Source organism: Rhinoderma darwinii, chromosome 2, assembly GCF_050947455.1.
Source record: "Rhinoderma darwinii isolate aRhiDar2 chromosome 2, aRhiDar2.hap1, whole genome shotgun sequence".
Classification (NCBI taxonomy): Eukaryota; Metazoa; Chordata; class Amphibia; order Anura; family Rhinodermatidae; genus Rhinoderma; species Rhinoderma darwinii.
In genome coordinates this window covers 123,582,515-123,606,821 of record NC_134688.1, presented here as the reverse complement: position 1 = coordinate 123,606,821, position 24,307 = coordinate 123,582,515, and the positions used below count along the sequence as shown (strand labels likewise).

Sequence of the window (24,307 nt, the reverse complement as noted above, 5' to 3'; positions counted from 1 at the left end):
CTGATGTGCAAATCCCTTTAAGGAATCCCATATACAGCAATTCCTTTATATATTGATATTACTGTATAGATCATGATCTGCTACCCCTTAGGTCTTTTTGGACTTTATGATGACATAGACAACAGGTTCCTATTGTTGATTCTGTTATTGTTTATTGATTTGTTAAAAGAGCAAGATATTTAACCCCTTAATGACCAGCCTATTTTGGACCTTAATGACCAAGCTATTTTTTACGTTTTTCAATCGTCGCATTCCAAGAGCGATAACGTTTTTATTGTTTCGTCGACATAGCTGTATAAGGTCTTGTTTTTTGCGGGACAAGTTGTATTTTTTAATAGCACCATTTTTAGGTACATATTATTTATTGATTAACTTTTATTAACTTTTTTTTGGGGGGGGGGGAATAGAAAAAAAAGCATAAATTGTGCCACTCTTTTTTGCGTCCTAAATCTACGCCGTTTACCGTGTGGTATAAATAACACAATAACTTTATTCAGCGGGTTGTTACGATTGCAACGATACCAAATTTGTATTGTTTTTGTATGTTTTACTACTTTTACACAGTAAAAACGCTTTTTTTTCAAAATTATTTGTTTTTGTGTCTCCATATTTGAAGAGCCGTAACGTTTTTATTTTTTCGCCGATGCGGTTGTATGAGGGTTTTTTTTTTTGCGGGGCGACTTGTAGTTTTTATTGGTACCATTTTGGAGTAGATGCGACTTTTTGATCACTTTTTAATCACATTTTTTTAAAGTCAGAATTCACAGAAAACAGCAATTTTTCCATAGTTTATTAATTTTTTTACGGCGTTCACCGTGCGGGTTAAATAATGTAATAGATTTATAGTCGGGGTCGTTACGGACGCGGCGATACCAAATATGTGTAACTTTTTAACTTTATTTTGTTTTTTTAATAGTAAAGCATTTTGTAAGGGGAAAAGCTGGGTTTTTCATTTTTTTTCACATTTTTTTTTAAATTAACTTTATTAAACTTTTTTTTCACTTTTTACTAGTCCCATCGCATTTATAATACACTGCAATACTTTTGTATTGCAGTGTATTACTGCCTGTCCGTTTAAAACGGACAGCCATCTGCTAGGTCATGCCTGCGGCATGATCTAGCAGGCATTCACTCCAGGCAGACCTGGGGGCCTTTATTAGACCCCCGGCTGCCATTAGAGACACAGACACTCGGCGATCGTATCGCCGGGTGTCGGTGGGGGAGAGAGGGAGCTCCCTCCCTCTCTCCAAAACCACTCAGATGCGGTGCTCGCTATTGAGCACCGCATCTGAGGGGTTAAACGTGTGAGATCGATACTAATATATAATATATAATATAAAAAGTCTATGGCATCGGAATAAGGCCCGTTAGTGACCGACGTAGAAACACGATGGGCCGGTCACTAACGGGTTAAATGTTGCTGACTGTATTCTTACTTTTTTGATATTATCCATGTACTGTAACATGGCTTATTTTCTTTGTGTAGTCGCAAAGTATTCTTGCACATTTCATGTTGTCTGCAGCATTTTAAATAAAATTGAAAAAAAATAACAGTGTGTGTGTGTGTGTGTGTGTGTATATATATATATATGTATATATATATATATAAATATAAAAGGCGAAAACATTGGTGGATTGGCCTTTTTTTGTTCAATTCCCCCTCAAACCTAACCCAAAAAAAGTTAATCAATTCCTTATTTCATTTTTGACTCTTTGAATGCGACGAAAATAATGAAGAAGAATGCTTGGCCATTAAAGGGAACGTGTCATTGACATTGTGATAAACTCATAATGCAGCATGATGTAGTGACAGACACGTTGATTTTATCGTCTGTCACGCATTTGGTTACGTTATTCATGAGAACTTGCCTGCAGAGGACAGGCCTGCCAGAGAGGAGTGTGGCATATTTATGACCGGATGCTAGTTCTGCCCACTCTCCACTGTGACAGATGTCTCCCTATATAAAGTAATTAGACGACATCGGTCAATCAGTGGAGTGGGCGGAGTTAGCAGTCATTCAAGGGGTTAAATGTCTGGGTTTGGCGTTTTCTCCGTTCCCGGTCGTTGCAGCAGTTTCCCGGCAGTCAGTAACAGCCAAGCTCCTGCGTGGATCATGATCACATGCACGTATATTGGGATGAGGGAAGCGGACCATTCCCACGACTAGAGATGAGCGAACTTATGAAAAGTTCGGTTCGGCTGGTTCGCCGAATTTCATGAAAAAGTTCGATTCGGACCGAACTAGTTTTGACCGAACCTGAAATTCAAGAAAGCCCCTAAAAATCGTGTATAACACTGTTTAAAAGTCCTATAAGCCCTGTATAACACTCTTAGGTCACCCATGAGTGTATCCAAGTACTTTTGAGCTGTCTTTAAGGCAAAGTTAGTGTCAAAGTTACGCCAACATGTATGGCTATAGGAAAACGGATGGGACACGTTGATAACTAACAGAAACCACTGCACTTGTGCATGTTCTATGCTTAATGCATTGTTAAAAAAGGTACAAAAATTGACCCTTTTTATTGGCAGATGCCTGCCAGGGTTCATACATATAAGGTGGTAAAAGAAGAAGCAATGGCTTTTGACAAGCCCTCAAAAAATTTACTCTTTATGGTGGCAGATGCCTGCCGGGGTTCATCCATACATGGATGTAAAAGCAACAACAGGCAATGGCTTTTCACAAGCCCTCAAAAAATGTACCCTTTATGGTGGCAGATGCCTGCCGGGGTTCTTCCATACATGGATGTAAAAGCAACAACAGGCAATGGCTTTTCACAAGCCCTCAAAAAATGTACCCTTTATGGTGGCAGATGCCTGCCGGGGTTCATACATATATGGTGGTAAAAGAAGAAGTCATTACTTAGCCATTGCTTTTTCAAAGCCCTCAAAAAATTAACCCTTTTTGGGAGTAGCAACAGGTTTTGCATCTGGAAAGTGAAGAAGCTATAAAAGAACAAAAATGATTCCTTTTTTAGCATCATCTGGCAGTATCAGACGGCAGCAGGGATGGTGGATTGGTGGTAGAAGTTGTAGTAGCAGATCCAACAGCAGCAAATGAAAACAGACTGGACAGGACAGAATCCCGGTGGTTGTGTAGGCCAGCTTGTAGCAGAGAGCAGTGGAGGTGGATTGGTGGTGGTTGACTGGTAGTAGTGGTGGTGGTGGACTACTGACAGCACGGGTGGTGGTGGTGGTAGTAGTAGCTGAATCAACAGCACAGCAGCACATTAAAAAAAAAGAGTGGACAGGACAAAGCCCTGTGGTTGTTTTTCTGAGACTTGTCAGAGGTACTGCGGATGGTGCTGTGTATGAGGACCGGCATCGGTTACTAGGTAGACACAGACAACATGGAAGATCAAGCCAAGGCTTCCTTTGGAACAAAACATGTGGAAAATAAACTTTGGCAGAATTTTACAATCCCCAAGATAAAGCGGACATTAAAAAAAGAGACTGTGGTGGGGCAGGCCTGCTTGTAGCAGACGGCAGTGGAGGTGTATTGGTGGTAGTAGAGGTAGCCAACGGACAGCAAGGGTGGTGGTAGTAGTAGCAGCACATTAAAACAGACTGGACAGTCACAGACAAAGCCCTGTGGTGGGGCAGGCCTGCTTGTAGCAGACGGCACTGGGGGTGGATTGGTGGTAGAAGTAGTAGCAGCACCAACAGCGGCACATTAAAAAAAGAGTGGACAGGACAGAATCCCGTAGTAGCAGGCGGCAGTGGCAGCAGAAATGTCAGATCTAATCAGTGGCATCAGGCACAGGAGTTTTAAAATCCTCACCGATCCACGCTTAATTCATTTTCAGAAACGTGAGATTTTCCAAGCTGTTGGCGGACAATCTTGTTCGCTTAGGGGTGACGAAGCCCCCTGCCGCGCTGAATACCCACTCTGACGCTACACTGGAGGGTGGACAAGACAGTACACCCATGGCAAACTGGGCCAGTTCTTGCCAATGATCCAATCTGCTGACCCAGAAGTCCATGGGGTCTGGGATGAGGATTTCTGACGGAGAAAGGGCACAGTCCAGGTACGAGTGAACCTGGTTGTTTAGGTGCTGGTGATGGTGAACATCCCTTTGGTGACTACGATGTGTGTCAGGTCGGGATATTGGATGTAAAAATGTTGTCATCATATTTTCCAAACTGAATTGGCTGCTGCTTCTGCTGCCGTTGCTGCCGCCTATTGCAGAGGTAGCTCTGCCAGAGGCGGTGGAACGATGAGACAGTGGGGAGCGGAGAGTGCCCCCCCCCCCTCCCAGTCAGACATGCTTGCAGCAAGTGTTTGCCTTTTGAAAGCCGTGACAAGCTGGCTGCATAGCCTCTCTCGATAAGCCAATTTTGCCTCCCTCTCTGAAGGCGCAAAAAACTCCCCCATTCTGGCTTTATACCGAGGGTCTAAAAGTGTGGCTATCCAGTACTCATCTTTGCTTCATGCTAACAATACGACAGTCAGCGCGCAAGCAACGAAGCATACAGCTCGCCATCCTGGCCAGCGTTTCAGAGGACCCGGTTGGTCCCATCTCCGCCCCATACTGCCATGGTTGTCTATCATCAAGGTCGTCGTCAGACTCGTCATCATCATCACTGTCATGTTGTGCGGCTGCCTCGTCCCCTATCCCTTCCTGTGATTCCATCTCCAAATCCAGCTCCTCTTCAGGTCTTGTTTCCTCCTCATCCTCCTCCTCCTCCTCCTCCTCCTCAACATCCATAGCCATATGTGATCCTTCCTCCATCCTTTGCTGAATCATCGCTGTGAGCGTTTGCTCCATAATGAATATCAGCGGCATAACATCGTTCATTCCGCTAGCGTCACGGCTCACAAATCGTGTGGCCTCTTCAAAGGGCCTCAAAACGCGACATGCGTCTCTAACCAGCTGCCAGTGCTTGAGCTCGAAATAACACTGGCTCCAAACGCTGCCCGTCTGCTGCATCAGGAAATCATTCACAGCTTTCCGCTGTTCGTACAGACGGTCCAACATGTGCAGGGTGGAATTCCAGCGTGTTGGAATGTCGCAAATCAGGCTGTGTTCTGGGAGATTGTTTTGACGCTGCAAGTCCAGGAGGGCGTGCTTAAATGCATACGAACGTCTAAAGCGAACGCAAACCCTCCTGGACATGGCCAGCACACCCTTCAAACCAACATATGACTTTAAGAAGCGTGTTATGAACAGATTGATCACATGTGCCATGCAAGGAGCGTGTGTCAGGTGACCTAGACGCAGTACAGCCACAACATTCTTGCCATTATCAGAGACAACATTGCCCAGTGTGCGATTTCCTCCTTGATGCACAGCAGCAGCTCCTGCCCTGTGTGGCTTTTCTCGCCCAGGCTCAGCAGGTGTAAGACAGCGTTGTGGCGCTTCACCTTGCACCTATGAAAAGAGGAGGTAGGAGGAGTGGAAGATACGCTGTGTCCTGTCGGGGACGGGAAGACCTCCATTGAGGAGGGCAAGGAGGAGGAGGAGTAGGAGGATGGTAGGCGCCTGGTGTCCGGAGTTGAACCAGAAAGATATAAGCGTGGAGGTGGTAATGCCTGGCATTGCTGCGGTGGTGCATCGGACTGCAAAATATTGACCCAGTGGGCCGTGAAAGACATGTACTGTCCCTGCCCATAGTTGCTGCTACACGTGTCGACGGTGGCATGTACCCTGCTGCACACGGATAATTGCAAGGACTGGCCCACCTTTTCCTCCATGTGCTTGTGCAAGGCAGGGACAGCTGTTTTGGAGAAGTAATAGCGGCTAGGTATTCGCCACCTAGGCTGAGCGCACGCGATCAATTGCTTGAAGCCGGCGGAGTCGACCAGGTGGTACGGCAGCGACTGCACCACCAACAACTTAGCCAGGTGTGAATTAAGCCGCACGACAAGTGGATGACTGGGTATATATTGTTGCTTATTGGACAACGATTCCGTAATGGATAACTGACGGGACATAGGAGGAGCACTAGATGACAGTGATGATGATGATAACGAGATGGTGGATAAGGCCTGGCTACTACTTAGATGACAGGGACTCGGAGCAGCAGCGGCAGAGGGGTCTTCATTAGATGTACATGATGGTGGGGCATGTCGATTGTCCCACATGGCCTTGTGATGCCGCTCCATGTGTTTACGTAGAGCGGTAGTTCCTAATTTGCTGCCCTGCCTGCTCCTTACTTTCTGCTTGCAGATACGGCACTGTGCCATGTTTTCGTCCTCCGGGAAGGTACAGAAAAATTGCCACACGGCAGAGTACCGTAAAGAGGTAGTACCACATCCACCACCACCACCACCCGAGCTTGCCCCTTGTCTGGCAGGCTTTTTCGGGAGCCTACACCAGTAGCAGCAGTTTCGCCGTCACCTGAGCTGACCCTACGGCTGCAACGTTTTGCAGATTTACTTCTGCCCCTACCTCGGCTTGGCTGTTTATCACTGCCAGTGCCGACACTACTACCCTCCTCCTCTGACGCCGTCATCACCTGGTTCCCACGTCCTGTCTAAAACAACATCATCATAGCCCTCCTCATCATCCCCGCCACTTCTGTCACTGTGTTGTGATGTGACATCATGGCGGGCTCCATGCCCCCCTCATTACTGCGTCTACCACCAACACCCCCCCACTACCACAGCTATGCGTCTCGGACACCGCTTCCACCTCCACAACACACTCCGTTGGCTGACTCGCGGAAAACAAATCATCACTATGTTGTTCAGTATCTTCCTTCGCACCCGAGGAGATGTCTCTTAGGACTCTCAGGAAAGATGGCTTCCCGCTAGGAAGGGGGAGTGAAGACATAGATGATGGAATGGAAACGCTAGAAATACCCATATTACTACTGTCACTGTGCCAAGGAACTGTAGAGGATCTGGAATCCAACGAAACCTGGCTTGAAGCCAGATCGTCAGAGTCTTCCTGCTGAGATGACCGCGAGCCAGCCAATCAGTCCACAATGGCCGTATTGTCTGAAATTACCCGCCCACCGGAGATGGACAACTCTGGCTTGCTGATACCGCTACTACTAACAGCAGGCACATGGCTGCTGCTACTAGTAGAACTGGGCACATGTCTTGTGCCAAAAATGCTGGTACTGGCACCAACAGATCCAACATTTGGACTGGAAGAGGACATGGCATGGGTGTTTTTTTCCTCTACCCCGTCCTTTCACAACCTTTTTTTTACCAGACATTTCACTGCTGGAGTGCAGCAAGTTGAATCAAAACCCCTTCCCCTACTAGAGGAATGAGGCCCTTATAAAATATTATTTGGACTGGCTGAAAATGAGTGACTGTGAATAGGTGGCAGTCAGTGTATGCTGTGACTTGTATAATAGCACCAAAGGCCCCGGCTGTACTTAATTAGCACGTTGAATTAAACCCTTAGACAGAAATGAGGCCCTTTTAAATTGTTATTTGGACTGGCGGAAAATCAGTGACTCATAAGGTGCCAGTCAGTCAGGGAATGCTGGGCGTTGTAGTACTACAAAGGCTGCCTGTATTGCAAGTTGGATGTTAACCCATGCAACTGGGATGAGCCCCTTATAAAAGCTTATTCACACACTGGCTTGGCAAATGGAGAATTTGTATTGCAATTTAGATGTTGAGAGTAGACTCCCGCTGTAGTGGATGAGCCCCTTCGATTGCTGGATTCCTGGCTTTTAGATTCCTAAAGCTTTCCCTTACTGCACAGAGATGCTATCCCTACAGCTCCTGTCTCTAAAATGGCAGCTGAGCTCCGTGCATAGACTATTATTGCAGGCTTGAGCCCGCCCCTATGCTGCCTCCCGATTGGCTGGGAGAGCCGTTTGCAAGGCATTATGGGGTAGCCTGATGTCAGGTGATATTTTGAAATCCTCCATTTTAGATCTTACATGTGGCAGGCGCCAAAATGTAGCCGGGTTCGGTCAAAACGTGTTCGGCCGAACCCGGTGAAGTTCAGATTCGCTGCAAACCAAACTTTTCACGATGTTCGGACCGAAACCGGGTTCAGTTGTCCCGGTTCCTCATCTCTACCCATGACGCACATGTACGTGATATTACGGGAAGTGGTTAAGTCTCAGCTACTCAATAACAGACTACAATCTCCTGCTTTGTCGGCAACAAATTAGCACTTGTACTATTCTAAGAAGGTGCAGATTTAGAAGATAAAGAATTCCAAATAAGACGCATTCTCTGGCAGCTCAATGAATACATAAAGAATCTGATAAAAAGGGGTTGTGCAGGAGTCTATCATTTTCTTTGCAATATATACTACACCTTGTAATCTATGCTAGTTAAAAATGTGTCTGCTGTTAACGGCTGCCAATGTGGAGACGTAGAAACAAATGGCTCAGTCAGTAATAAAGTTACACTGATAATATACCTGCATATCTCCTGCACAAGTCTTTTAAAAATTGTTGCCATAAAACAAATAGGAGCCATTTCAAACTAGATACTTGGATAACCCCTTAAAGAGGCTGTCACCAGATTTTCAAACCCCTATCTCCTATTGCAGCAGATAGGCGCTGCAATGTAGATTACAGTAACGTTTTTATTTTTAAAAAACGAGCATTTTTGGCCAAGTTATGACCATTTTTGTAATTATGCAAATGAGGCTTGCAAAAGTCCAAGTGGGTGTGTTTAAAAGTAAAAGTCCAAGTGGGTGTGTATTATGTGCGTACATCGGGGCGTTTTTAATACTTTCACTAGCTGGGCGCTCTGAAGAGAAGTAACATCCTCTTCTCTTCAGAACGCCCAGCTTCTGACAGTGCAGATCTGTGACGTCACTCACAGGTCCTGCATCGTGACGGCCACATCGGCACCAGAGACTACAGTTGATTCTGCAGCAGCATCAGCGTTTGCAGGTAAGATCGACTGCAATAGCAGATAGGGGTTGCAAAATCTGGTGACAGAGCCTCTTTAAGTACAACTGGGCGTGTTTAAAGTTAAGTCCAAGTGGGCGTGTATTGTGTATGTACATCTGGGCGTTTTTACTTCTTTTACTAGCTGGGCGTTGTGAATAGAAGTGTATGATGCTGACTGCCAGAAGCTGGGTGTTAACGAAGAGAAGTGGATGATGCTGATTAGTTGTTTTTTTTTACTTGAAACTTGTGTGTTTTTATTGTTTTACGACATTTTTATTAACTTTTTTGACCTGTCCCACTAGGGGACTTGAGGGCTTGATGCCCCGATCGCTACTTTAATACACTGCACTACATACGTAGTGCAGTGTATTAGCGCTGTCAGTTATTCACTGACAGCAAGCCTATGAGGACCCGCCGGAGGCTTCTGTACAAGACAGACACAGGCGCCATTGGCCTCCGATTGGCATAGAAACCCAGCAATTGCGTCTCTGGGTTGCCGGTCAGGTTAAAAGCCATCAGATGCTGCGCTCTATTGAGCGCAGCATCTGAGGGGTTAATCGGCCGGATCAGAGAATAGCTCCGGTCCTGGCAGTTACAGGAGGGTGCCAGCTGTATAATACAGCTGTCACCCCGCGGTGACGGTGCCAGCTCTGCTTCTGAGCCCGCACCATCACCGCGACGTAACTGTACTTCGGTTTGCGGGAACACCTTCCCGACAGCGCCGTATATATACGGCGGATGTCGGGATGGGGTTAAACCTATCCAAGCGATTTGGAGATTGTTTTCTCGTGAGACATTGGGCTTTATGTTAGTGGTAAAATTTGGTCAATATATTCAGTGTTTATTTGTGAAAAATAGCAAAATTTAGAGAAAATTTAAAAAAAAAAAAATAGCATTTTTCTTAATTTAAGTGCATCTGCTTGTAAGACCGGGTTATACCACCCAAAATAGTTACTAGTTCACATTTCCCATATGTCTACTTTATGTTGGCATCATTTTTTGAACACTTTTTTTCTAGGACGTTACAAGGCTTAGAACATAAAGCAGCAATTTCTCATATTTTGAATAAAATTTCAAATGGCACTTTTTTTTTTTAGGTTCCAGTTCTGAAGTGGCTTTGAGGGGCCTATATATTAGAAGGTTTTACTAGAGAAACGCAACTCAATACTTATTGATTCTTCAGAGATTCTTCAGTTTTGAGAAATATCCCACATGTGGCCCTAGTGCGCTAATGGACTGAAGCACCGGCCTCCAAAGCAAAGGAGCACCTAGTGGATTGAGGCCTCCTTTTTATTAGGCACCATGTCCGGTTTGAAGGTCTTGTGGTGCCAAAACAGTGGAAACCCCCCAAAAGTGACCCTATTTGGCAAACTACACCACTCAAGGAACTTATCGAGGGGTATAATGGGCATTTAGAGCCCACTGTTTTTTTGCTGCATTTTGTGGAATTAGGCTATGTAATTGAAAATCACATTTGTCCGCTAAAAGGTAAACATTTTTAATATTGACAAGGAATAAAGGAGAAAAAGCACCCCAACATTTGTAAAGCAATTTCTCCCGATTACGGCAATACCCCATATGTGGTCATAAACTGCTGGTTGGACAAACGGCAGAGCTCAGAAAGGCAGGAGCGCTATTTGGCAGATCGATTTTGCTGGATTGGTTTCTGAGCGCCATGTCACATTTGCAGAGCTTCTGAGGAGGTACAAGTACAGGGGAAACCCCTTAAAAGTGACCCCCCCCCCCCTTGAGGAATTCATTGTAGTTTTCATGGGGTGCAGTAATTCTACGATTTTTTTAAATTCTTTTTTACAGCGTTCACCGTGCGCTATAAATGACACATTCACTTTATTCTGCGGGGCGATACGATTACAGCGATACCAGATGTTTATAGTTTTTTTTTTGTGTCTTATGGCGTTTGCACAATAAAATACTTTTTATAAAAAATCATTTACTTTTTGTGTTGCCTTATTCTAAGAGCCAGAACTTTTTTATTTTTTCATCAAGAAACCCGAGTGAGGACTTGTTTTTTGTGTACCACTGTATCAGCACCATTTTTAGGTACATGCGACTTGTTGATCTCTTTTAGTGAGCAAAAAATTGTGATTCTGGTATGGTTTATTACTATTTTCTTTTATGGCGTTCATCGCGTGGGATAGATAACGAAATACTTTTGTAGCTCAAGCCATTGCGGGAATACCAATTATATTGTTTGTTTATTTATTTTTATTAATAATAAAAGGACTGATCAAGGAAAAAGGGGAATTTTTACTTTTAAAAGTTATTTTTACACAAACTTGTTTTTACTTTGTCCCACTAGGGAACTTGAAGGCAGGAGGCCCTGATCGCTATTCTAATACACTGAACTACATGCGCAGTGCAGTGTATTAGAGCTGTCAGCTATTCACTGACAGCAAGCATAGTGGGTCCTGACTGTCAGGACCCACTAGGCTTCCGTAGATGGCATAGCCGGACACCATTAGGCCTCTGGTTGCCATAGCATGGTGGTTTAACCCCTAAGAAGCTGCGAACGCTATTGAACGCGGCTTCTAAGGGGTTAATCAGAATGGACACCGCGATCGGTCCCCGGTGTAGGAGTTGCGGCAACTGCTGTACGAGACCGCAGCTGTCACAGCTCCTGTATGTGTCGGAAGGACGGTCGAAATGGCCGTTCCTCCCGTGACTTACTATTCCGTCATGGAGCGCAAACGATGTGGTTACCATGACGAAATAGTACGTCATGGAGCGCGAACGGGTTGATAGATGTTAAGTAAGCTGGTAATAGCAGAAGGATACAGACTGGAAAATAATTTGTGCGCGTTACTTCAAATACCATACAAAAACCAAAAAAGACCTACCGTTACGCTTTTCTATTGATTTTTGGCAAGTGTCTTTAACCTTCTTGAATAGATCAGGTCCTGCTAATCGTTTAGAAATGCCAACGCGCAGTAAAACCGCAGCAGGTGTGAATTTTAACAAAGCAGCACCGGATTCTCGTGGTTCCTTCATCAGCTTGGGCATCAAACTAGACCAGTCCACATCAATCACATCCAGAGGATCTGTGTAAAGAAATTGTTTAGATATAAATTAACACCCAATAGTGCAATGAAACATACAATAAAACTACAATTTAAATAAAATCAGAGATTAAACGATTGGCTAACACTGAAGGTGATTTTAAGTGTAGCTAAATGTTTGACAAACTTCTAACACGTCATAATGACATGTCAGAAGTTTGGATTGGTCGGGGTCCGAGCACTGAGACCCCCATCAAATTGCTAGAATGAAGCAGCTGAAGTGTTCGTGTGAGCGCTCAGCAGCTTCGTGTCTGTTCGGCTTTTTCCGGAAAGCCGATGTATCGGAGTACGGGCTCATACACTTTCTATTGAGTCCGTACACTGATACATCGGCTTTCCGGGAAAAGCCGGACACGAAGCTGCTGAGCGCGCACACGAGTACTTCAGCTGCTTCGTTCTAGCGATTGGTGGGGGGTCTCCGTGTTCGGACCCCGACCAATCCAAACTTCTGACATGTCACTATAACATGTCAGAAATTTGTCAAACGTTTAGCTACACTTTAAAAGCTTTAACCCTTTCACGCCGCAGCCCTTTTTCAGATTTTCATTTTCGTTTTTCCATCTCCACTTTCCAAAGGCCATAACGCCTTTATTTTTCCGTCGATATAGTCCTATGAGGGCTTGATTTTTGCGGGACAAGTTGTAGTTTTTCGTAGCACCATTTATTTTGCCGTATAATGTACTAGGAAACGGGGAAAAAATTATTTGTGGGGTAGAAAATGAAAAAACAGCGATTCCGCCATGGTTTTTTGCGCGCCATTTTTACGGAATTTTATTCTATGGGTCAATACGATTACGCCGATACCAAATATGTGTAGTTTTTTCTATATTTTACTACTTTTACAAGTAAAAACCTAAGTGTAAAAAAGTAAATTTATTTTGTTTCGCCAAATTCTGAGAGCCGTAACGTCTTTATTTTTCCGTCGATTAAGTTGTATAAGGGCTTATTTTTTGCGGGATAAGCTGTAGTTTTTAATAATACCATTTTGGTGTAAATGTGACGGTTTGATCACATTTTATTTCATTTTTTGTGGGAGATTAGGCGAACAAAAAAAATAGACATTCTGGCGTTTACAATTTTTTTGTTTTTACGGCGTTCACCGTGCGGGTTAAATAATGATATATTGTAATAGTTCAGACTTTTACGGACGCGGCGATGCCAATTATGTTTATTTATTTTTTACTATGCTCTAGGGGGAAAATGGGAAAAGAGGGGTTTTTTGAACTTTTAATTTATTTTTTTTTACACAAAAAACAAACTTTATTTAACTCATTTTTAAAATTTTTATTAGTCCCCCTAGGGGACTTCAACCAGCGATCGTTAGATCGCTTGCACGATATACTGCAATACTAATGTATTGCAGTATATCGTGATTCTGACAGGCTCCTATGAAGCCCTGCCGGAGGCAGAGCTTCATAGGAGTACCAAGATGGCGGACCTGGGGGACTTCGTCAGACCCCCAGGCAGCAGTGTGAACCAACGGCTCCGCCGGATCTCGCCGCGGGAGGGCCGTTGAGACGTTACAGGGGGTCGCCCCCCTGTTTTTAGTAATTTAAATGCTGAAGCGCGATCCCGCTCGTAACCCGGAAGTGTCGGCTGTAACACACAGCCGACACACTCGCTCTATGGAGCGGACTCAGCCCGTGAGCCCGCTCCATATTCCCCCACCCGGCGTGCCCCGTATATATACGGCGGATGTCGGGAAGGTGTTAAGCTTTGATTTGAGAAACTTATAAGAGCCCTTAAGGTGAATCTCCCCACCCCTCCTCTTTTTACAACCTTCCTATTGGCGGTCTATGTGGATTCGGTAAAAATTTTGCACCCGCTTCACGGTCGCTGGACCTTAATATGGTCTTGGCATGCCTAACCTTGCTGTTTTACATGGTATTTAAAAACCCATTTCATAACCGATATTAAACATTATACCGCTTAATGTATCAACCTGATGTCACTTCTCATGTTTATTCTTCTGTTTATCGTTTAGTATGATGGCGTGCTTCATATGCACTAGAATGGATACCCTGAGTGGTGACTACCTACTAGATTGCCATTGTTTGTAACGAAAAAAAAATTTTTTATTGGCAAATCAAAATAAGTGCCAAATTGGAATTCATAGGGAAAATAAGCAGGAATGAGTCCTAACACTTCTTGGGTATTAGCTAACTACAGACAACCTTCTATGGGCAGATCTTTTTCGGTATCATGGACATCATCATGGATTTTCTATTTGATGTAGAGTAGTTGCTCTCCTTACAGACAATCCGTAGGATTGGGAGACTTCAAGCAAAATGTACCTGAGAATTTCGCAAACTGACTTTCGGAAGTAATTGACAGTAGTAGTGACAATTGCAATATCAATGTGTGGTCTGTGTAATAAAGGACAGGTCCTCCAGAGACCACACTCTACCCTGTCCTAGAGATGAAAATCCTGAACCGAGGATCCCCCCATTAAATTCAGAATTCCATAATAGAGAGTGTATGAGGTTTTCTAAATTGGACAATCCATTTAAGGTGTACATAGCACGCGTCAGAAGCTATGCTCTTTAGGAAGTATCCTTATCCACTTTGATTTAAGCTACAATAAGGCATATAAAAAGAATGACAAAATTACTTTCAAACTGATCACATGCTTTCATCTATCAGACTTCTACCTCAGTCAGCGACTCAGTCACCCAAGTGATGATCCTTACCGGACATATTTTCATCATCGTGCTGGTCTTCCTTCTTTTCAGCATCATCAGCTAGAATCTCTTCCAGCTCTCCATCACTGATGGGCTCATACTCCTCTCCAGCCACAGAGTCCCCAGACTGGACATCTTCAAGCTTGGAAAGCTCCTCTTCAGCACCTACAGAGGTATTCAAACCAATCTTACTCAAAAGACGTTCAAAGCAACAGGCCTGTACCACGAAATATGCCGTAAAAAAAAATATAACAAATGGGTAAGGCAAGAATTACATTGCAAAATGAAAACCACCTGGAAATACATTTTAATTTAGGAAATTTTCCATATGTTTGGATTTTCAGTGACTTTGCGGATTCGATGGCATGAAAAATAGAAAGAAAATCGGAATATAGACCTAGCCTTAATTCCATAGCAAAATGCAGGAGCAAGCAATTCAAGCAGTAGAGCCAGCGGAATACAGCGAAAGAACTACATTTAGAGCATATTAGGTTTGTTTTCTCACTTATTTATACAATGTGGAATAGGAAATTTGGCAAGGTGTGTTCAGACGCTCGACACTGCATTTGTTTTCTATTTTTTTCCACCTAAACTCAGCAATCATTGGGCAGTAATACACAATATGGATGAGTGCACATCCACATATATATATATAGCTGACAGTACTCTACTTGTTCTATGTCTACATCAGAAACATATGTAGTTTCATGCAGGCTTCTGTTCTGTGCTGTGCCTGTAGTTTCCAGCAGGAGGCGCAGGCTACACAGACATAATACTACGTAGTTGATTGCCCAATAGCAACCAACAAGTTGTTTTGCCTACCGCTGGAAAAGAAAATACAGGAGTCATCAAACATTAAATCCAATTTTAAAAAAATCTCCACAACAAAGTAATTTTTTTGGGCCTCTAGAGACAAGTTCAAGGTCTAAATAAGAAACCAGAACTTATATTGGATAACCGACATGCTACTCTTTGGCAGATGGAAGAAAAAACAAAAAAAACACACACACATTTCTGAGACCAGCAATATTTCTAATGAAGGGACTTAAAGGGGTTTTCCAACATAGTTTTTGTAATTTAATAAACATATATATGTTGTTACTTCTGTTCAACCCATGTTCCCCACCTGTTTTTATGACTCAATATCTTCATTCTACACTCCGAGGTTATTTTCCAGTTTGTTTACATCACTATTTTGCTGTGACCGGCCGTTTCCTGTTGTGAATAAAGACTACAAATCCCAGGAATCAAAGCGCTGATGTTTCCTCCCCTATTATTTTCTCCCCACGCAGATCCTGTGTCTCCCCCCGCTGTGCCCCTCCACTCTGCCCCTGAGTCTCTCCCTGTGTTCAGCGCTGCAGCATACGGCGCTGAACATGGGAATAGCATGCCAGTGCGTCTCCCTGCTCTGCCACTGTCTCCCCCCCCCCCCGGCTTTGGCCCTGAGTCTATCTCGGTGTTCAGCGCCGCAGCATACAACGGCGCTGAACACGGGGAGAGTATGCCAGTGTGTCCCCCCCGCTCTACCACTGTGTCGCTCTGGGCCTTTGTCTATCCGCTCTGCCCCAGAGTCTTTCCCTGTCTTCAGTGCCACAGCATACAACGGCGCTGAACAAGGGGAGAGCATGCCAGAGATCAAGGCCCCGCGTGCCAGCTGTGACATGGGTGCGGGAGGTTGCTGAACCCTGGAATAGAGAATGCGTGTTCAACCACGCATGCTCTGAATAAGAGTAAGGGCTTATTCACACGACAGTGAAAAAAAATGTCCATTTAAAACTGATCAACTGTCAGTTTTTCATGGCCATTTTGCATCAGTGTGTCTCTAAATTTTCATCCATTTTCAGTCCGTCTGTCCGTATTTAATGGCCCTTTGACATCCATTTTGCATCAGTTTTTCATGGCCGTTAAAAAAACTGATGAATTTCATTGGTCAGGCTTTTTTTGTCCCAACCCCCTGAAAACAACCAAAGGAAGGTCACATGTTCACCTAGACACTATTTACAGCCTCCCTGTAGATGATGCCACACGCCCCCTGTATATGATGCCACACGCCCCCTGTAGATGATGCCACACGCCTCCCTGTAGATGATGCCACACGCCTCCCTGTAGATGATGCCACACGCCTCCCTGTAGATGATGCCACACGCCTCCCTGTAGATGATGCCACACGCCTCCCTGTAGATGATGCCACACCAGCCTCCCTGTAGATCGTGCCACACCAGCCTCCCTGTAGATCGTGCCACACCAGCCTCCCTGTAGATCGTGCCACACCAGCCTCCCTGTAGATCGTGCCACACCAGCCTCCCTGTAGATCGTGCCACACCAGCCTCCCTGTAGATCGTGCCACACCAGCCTCCCTGTAGATCGTGCCACACCAGCCTCCCTGTAGATCGTGCCACACCAGCCTCCCTGTAGATCGTGCCACACCAGCCTCCCTGTAGATCGTGCCACACCAGCCTCCCTGTAGATCGTGCAACATACTCACGAGAGCAGCGCCATCTCTCCTCTTCTTCACTTGTGGTCACTCGTCTGCACGGGATCTGGCAAGGCAGCGCGACGGGGCGATGACGTCATCGAGGCGCCTTCAAACCCGAGTGACCACAGACGAGTGACCACACCTGAAGAAGCGCCGCAAACGTGAGTATGCCAACGATAGCCAGCAAGGGAACTAGTAGTTCCCTTGCCAATCCCCATGTCACAGTTCCGTTTTTAACGGTTGTTACATGTATTGACAGCCGTTAAAAACGGATCCATTGACTTCTATGGGGGCCGTCAGGCCGTTAAAACGGCCAAAAATAGGACATGTCCTATTTTTTGACGGCCATTATTCACGGGTCGTTAAAAAAACGGCCGTGTGAATGCACCCATAGAATATCATTGTTCTGAAAACGGCCATGTGAAAGCCGTTAAAAGGACGGCCATCACATGGCCGTTTTTCACTGTCGTGTGAAAGAGGCCTAAGAGAACATGGTACAACCCCTTAACATAGTGTACAGTTACGCCATTTATGACATGACCGTACACTCAGACTGCCGGAAAACTAAAGTTAAAGCTCATGGACGGGCCTGAGGCGGAAGTTAGGATTTAGGGTCAGCGAGGCATCACGTGATAGAAGATGATACGCCGCTAGGAACATTTTTTCAAACGCAAGTACATTACAAAAAGATTTGGTTTGATATGTTTCGTTTAACAGGATTGGATTAATTGGTTCCGGAAAACCCCTTTAAGAGGACATGTCATGTCCCCAGAAATTTAAATCTGCCCCCATCCCTTTATAGCTGGCTTCTCCCGGCTTCCAGCACAGTTTGTTTTTTTTTATCTTTGTAGTTGTCCCATTCCCCCACAATCAGCCAGTTCATCTCTGGCAGCTGATATGCTAATTTATATGATATGACAACTGGGTTCCCCACCACCCAGTTGTCAACAGGGCGTGTACCTAGGCCACTCTGACAGAGCAGGGGAATGGAGAGTCCTGGGAGGTTACCTACAAAGATAAAATAAAAACTGTGTCGGAATCAGGGAGACGCCAGCTATAAAAAGGTATTGAGCTAGATTAACTTTTCGGGGTACATGACTGGTCCGCTTTAAACCCATGTGGTCTACTTAAGCAGAATACAATTGTGCCGATTATAGTAAAAGAAACGGCAAAAAAATAAAAAAAGGTTTATAAATCAAAAGAAATCAGGCAAAGGCCACTACCATTACTCCTACAACAGACATCGGCTTCATATTTTTTTTAAACATACCATCGAAACTCTCAGCTTTTTCTGCTTTATGACTACTGACAAGATCTTGGAGGTTTTCGGTTTCTTTCTCTGCTCTCTCCAGAGTAGAGGTGTTTCGACTTGTGGCCTCAAAACTTTTTTCACCATCTCTCTCCATTGTGTCGCTATGTTTCTGTTCTACTAGAGAGGGGGCATCAAGAAGTCGGACTCTCTCTTTTTCTGTATTGTCAGGAATTAATTTCTCTCTGTCTCTTTCAAAGTCTCTTCTCCGTTCTCTCTCTCTGTCTCGCAGTCGTTCGCGCTCTCTATTTCTTGGCCAGTCTTTATCAGTTTCTCTGTCCCATTCTCTCGGTCTCACGTCTCGCCTGTCACGGTCTCGCTCCTTTTCCCGATCATGTTCGTATCGCTCTCTTTCAGGTGCTCTCTCTCGGCTGTCAAATGACCCAGACCTGGAATGAACCTGGCGGTCGGACTCCGGTGAACTTCTTCTTGAACTGTGACTTCTGGAGTCCCCACAATCTGTAGACAAGGGAAATTTGGTAATCACATCATTAAATATAGAGTTGCCCAAAGATATGTACTGTATTTCCAACCTAGATCATTTCAAACTGCGAATGATGTCAAACTGTGGAGGGGGGTCTCAAATTAAAACATTTTATTACAACATCAGGAAAACCTATTAACACAGTCTCTGTTCAAAACCATACCGCTTGCCTAATAACCTGGTCTATGAATAATTATAATATTAAGGAACATGTAGCCGTCAGATTTTCAACAAGAGGAAAAACAAAACAGCAGGTGGCATTGCAAATACTATAGAAGACGGACAGCTTATCCTATTTTATGCAGAGTATATCGGAGGCTGCTTTTTTTAGTGTCCCATATTTACATAGATAACCAAACAAAATAAGACACAATTCTAAATTATTTCTACTCCCTAACCATTTCTGCACAAAGCTTTAAAAGAAAAAATATATATATATCACTGTAAAATGTGCAAAGCACTCCCTAGTGGCCTAGTCAATAACTACACACCTGTATGCCGCGCTGAGATTTGTGGCTGCAACCCGACTGGGTGTCCTGTATGTGGAATTCACAAATTAGAGCTTTACAGGTGAATAACGGACATATGCAATATTTAATTAGTATATTCCAATAAGCATGTTAAAGGGGTTGCCCCAGAATCTACAATTGTCACCTACCCACAAGATAAGTAATTGTCTGATCACTGGGACCTACCGATCGCGAGAACGGGGATCAGAACTCTTAGATCCTTCTCACTGCACCTCCCTGCAGGGAGGAGCTTAAACAGAGCGACGGTCGAGCATGTGCCCTCCGCTCCATAAGATATCTATGGGACTGATAGGAACAGCAGAGTACTGCTCTGTTATTTCCGACATTTAAATAGACTTTAAACAGAGGGTTCGGGACCCCTGCTCTCGTGATCGGCCAGTGATCAGAAAATAATGGGAAGTTTACTGGAACGTAGGGAATAATCATTCTTGCTAATGGTAATTTACATCCATTTTTGGCATACGATCAAAACATTCAAAAAAATAAACAGTGAGCGCACTCGGAAGCTAGCAGGGGTGCTTCATTAATTAAGGAAGAACGGTCCCTTGGAGTGAAGTTCTTTATTCTGTATTTAGTTCTTCTCTTCATCCTGGCACAAAGGCAGGCTCAAGTGACTGGTCACATTTCTCTCCCCACCTCCTGTATTCACTAAACTGTGTCTAGAAGACATCAGCAGAGACTATAAAAGGCAGTTTAGATTACCACGTCCCCCTCTGTCCCACACGGGGAAGCAGTACTGTAAAGCCAACAGACTAGAACTTGTGATCACATGATTTGCAAAGAAAACAGGATTTTGAGTACGACCGTTTAATAGTTTTCTCGTCTATTCTTTTGGGGGACACAGACCATGGGTCTTGCCACTAGGAGGCGTGAAACTAAGAATAAAAAAAGGTGTTGACTTCTCCTAGAGTGTATACCCCACAGGCAAGGTAATAGAAACAATATCAGACCCAGATAAGAAAACCCTGTCCAGTAGAGAACCTTAACGTCATAATGAAAAATGTAATTTAAAAAAATCCTGTTTTCTTGTTGGTCTTATTGAGGGACACAGACCACGGGACCTCCAAAATCAGTCCACATGAGTGGGAATTTGGAAAAAAAGAAAAAAGGGGGCTGCAATTATCGTCTCTATAGATACACACACCAACTTGGGAAGCATCTGAGGATGCAGAGGTATGCACCCTGTAGAAATTGGTGAAAGAACGCAAAGACGACTTGCACAGCCAAAGCCTAATGACACACCCTAGGAGGCACCACCCCATTGGGTGTTCCTTCACTTTGTTCCGGTGAAATAGTCAACTGCAGCCATCAAGCTATTGTAGCCTTAAAGGACGAGTGTCGCAGGAAAAAAAAATTTTTTATATTAATTTGATTTTAGTGTGTTATTTAAATAAATTTTATTTATGTGTTTGTGTTTTACTTTTTTATTTTTTTTAACTTTTTCTTCACTATGGGGGCTGCCATTTTTTTTTTCATCTCTGTATGCGCCATTTTCATGTGGACCGGAAGCCGCGGCCGGACAGTAAGATGACTACTTCCGGTCGCGGCTTCCGGACATGTGATTAGAAGCAAGTACTAGGTGCGGAGGCAGGAGCAGGTAAGTTGTGTCTGTGTTTGTTCGTGTTTTACTGTGTGTTTACTACTGTATGTAAGCCTACTACACTGTGCATTAGCTAAAAAAAATGGCGGCACACAGTGTAGGAGGCTTGAACATTCAATCCCCTCCTTTCTCCTGGCACTAGCCAGGATAAAGGAGGGGGGATTGTGTGAGCTCACTAGAGCGTGTGTTTCTTCACCAATTTTGCAGCATAAAGCAATGTGGTTGATTTACCACATGCCAATGCTGCAATTTTGGGAATTGCTCCCTCTAGTGACCAGCGCTGGGAAATGTTATAAATTAGAATCTAATTTATAATATTTCCTCACTTGTGAAAAAAAAATAAAAAAAATAAGACTATGTCTAATCATGTATATACTAACTGTTAAACTAAAAAAAAATTCTAGCGACACATTCCCTTTAAGAGACTGCCAAGCCCTTCCTAGGACCCTCCAGAACCACAAACAGGAAGTCAGAGTGGCAAAAAGAGGAAGTGAGTGACAGACGTAGACCCACAAGGCGCGGTCCATGTCTAAATTGTAAAGAGACCAATCGCTAGGATGCACCGGAGACGGGCAGAAGGATGGCAAAACGATAAAGTAAAAAGAGTAGACCCCATTGGGCAAAAAGGAGGACACAGTGCTGAGCATCGCCTTATCTTGATGGAAAGTCAGATACGGAGCAGGACATGGCTAGAGGAGTCAGCTCTGAAGCCCTACAGCTGGAGGTCCCTGCCACAAGGACCACCACCATATCCAGGTTTGCAGGCATAAGGATATTTCCCGAAGAGGCTTAAACGGGGTGGACTGCATTGCCGCATGGACAAAAGACAGATCCGACAGATACCGCATGTGTAACCCCTTGCAAGAAGGTTGCTACATCAGATTTTGATGCGAGAGGCCTGTTGAAAAATACAGACAATGCGGACACCTGCCTCTAAAGAGAGCAGAGGGCAAGTCTACAATCCAACCCCTCCTGGAGGAAAACCAGGAGCTGATGCAAAAAAAAACACGAACGTGTTATATGTCCGTGCTACGCGCGTGATTTTCATGCGTCGCACAGACCTATGTTAGTGAATGGGGCCGTTCATACGGTCAGTGATTTTCACGCAGTGTGTGTCCGCTGTGTAAAACTCACCACATGTCCTATATTTGCCCGTGTTTCGCGCTGCACGCACCCATTGAAGTCAATGGGTGCGTGCAAATCGCGCTCGGCACACGGAAGCACTACCGTGTGACGCGCGTGATTCGCGCAACAGTAGTAAAAACAATGAATGAAAACAGAAAATTGTAAACATAAAACCAGAGTGTCACAATGATGGCGGCTGCGCGAAAATCACGCAGCCACGCATCATATGCTGACACACGGGCCTTTTTCGCGTGCAAAAGGGACACGCCCGTGTGAATAAGGCCTAATACTGATCAACTTTAAGTTGATCAATTTAGATTTTATTAGTATTAGATTAGGTTTTAGCGGCCCACAGTAGCTGTTGTCAGCCGAGGCGTCAGTCCAGCCGACTGAATCGGCCTAAAGCGCCGCTATGCAGCTTCTCTTTATAATTAGACACATAGAAGCTGCAACGCTAAAACTAAATAAAAATGTTAAGGTTTATTAGAAAGATGTTAAAAAACACATACATTAATCTTAAAAAAAAAAAAAAAAGGAAGGACTACAATGGTTTACATTTACGTTTCATGTGCTGGGGTAAATATATATATATATTGGGGAAGAAATTAAAGAATAAAGTGTACCTGATGAAGTGCTTCGGCTAGGTTCTCCTCTTTTCAGCTGATCAATTCTGGATTTGCGCTCTCCAGGAGGCTCAATGCTCCTATTTCGTTCTCTATCTCTAGAACTGCCATGCAATAGTTTTCGCCGAACAGCAGGGTCGTCCCCACCACGGTTAACAGAATCGATAGATGGTGAACGTAGGCGGCTTGATGAACGGCTCTGGTTGCTGGAGATACTACTGCTGCGTTTCTGCTCAGCAGGCTTGCGTACTGGGGGTTCATCCACAGATAAAGGTCGCGGATCTTCCTTCTCAGGTTTAACCTTAATGAGCTTTTTGATGGGTTCTTCTATAGTTCTGTCTGGAAGTGAAGGTTCTGTTCTTTCAGGGACATCTTCATCCGACCAGTCACTGAATGTGGAATCTTTTGATAGGACGGTTTCAATAGCCATCTTGTCTGGTGTCACCTCTGGAATTTCCTCCTTGATAACTACTGGGGCTGTGATTGACACCGCTATTACAGGGGGTGTTCTAGGCCCTTTTTTCTTCTTGCTCTGCTGGACTTCATCATCAGAAATATCAGATTCTCCCTTCTTTCGCTTTTTCTCCACATTTTTCTTTTTTTGGCCCTTCTTGGGTGAAAAGACTTTGGCCTCTTCTGGTGGAGGTTCAGTTGCCGTTTTTTCAACTGCAGCTTCTTCCTCTTTTTTTTTCTTTCCAGTTTTCTTCAGCATTTTCTTCTTGGTTTTGTCGTCATGTAGTTTGTCAGTCACCTCTCTTTCTTCGGTTTTATTTTGTATAGTGTTGTCTGTCTCTTTTGTCTTTAAGCTTTCAGCATCTATTAAGAGATCCCTTGGTTTTTCAGTAGCAGATACACGCTCTTTTGTGTCTACCTCCTCAAAACGCCTGGTCCCATCTTTTCGGTCAGGCTTCCGTTCATCTTCCTTCCATCGAGTTGGCTTTTCCTCTGTAACAAGAGCAGGACTAAGAGAACGTGTGTCTTGAGGTCTGACAACCTGACTTAGAAGCCTGTGCTTCTCACCTGAAAACAAAAAAAACAGAGAAATAGAATGTAAAGAGCAATAAAATATAGAAAGGCAGGAAATGAATCCCATAACAAGGGCTTCAGTACATTTTGATTTTTGTATGTTCCATCTATTAATACCTATCCTAGATTTGTATCTATCCTTACAGACTGCACATCTCTGGGCAATGCAGTATTGATCATTCCTATTCATTATTGTGAGGGGAGACATCACTATCAGCAATATTCTGGCCATACAAGAGGAGAGGAGAGGATCATCGAGTTGTTCAAACGGCTGAAAAATTTCCTTTAGTGGTAGTAATAAAAATGTAAAAAAAAAACAAAAAACAACTAAGCTTAAAAAACATTGGAAAAGGCTCTATGTGATGACTCTCTAAGCACATCAACGGCCAGTTTAATTTAGAAATAACTTTTGCCCTTTAACCACGCAATTGTCTTCTGTATCAATGCCGCTTCTGCAATGTTGCTTCATTTTCTATACAAAAAAATGGTTTATGAAGGTGGACATAGCCTTTAACCTACTCAGTTTTATAGGCATCAATTCCATTTGTAAAAACAACC

General features: G+C 44.1%; 1 protein-coding gene across 5 annotated transcripts in view; it reads right to left on the bottom strand.

Moving 5' to 3' along the window:
- Window positions 1–24,307, bottom strand: part of ZC3H13 (zinc finger CCCH-type containing 13) — a 69,298-nt gene that overhangs the window by 1,836 nt on the left and 43,155 nt on the right. For 3 of the 5 annotated variants that reach the window (XM_075852257.1, XM_075852258.1, XM_075852260.1), the window contains 5 exons: window positions 22,724–23,743; window positions 19,337–19,381; window positions 18,323–18,820; window positions 14,586–14,741; window positions 11,677–11,877 (listed from right to left, as the gene is read on the bottom strand). In XM_075852257.1, coding sequence (XP_075708372.1) covers window positions 11,677–11,877; window positions 14,586–14,741; window positions 18,323–18,820; window positions 19,337–19,381; window positions 22,724–23,743 — 1,920 coding nt within the window. The remainder of the gene's footprint in view (window positions 1–11,676; window positions 11,878–14,585; window positions 14,742–18,322; window positions 18,821–19,336; window positions 19,382–22,723; window positions 23,744–24,307) is intronic. The other 2 variants (XM_075852259.1, XM_075852261.1) reach the window with 1 other exon arrangement.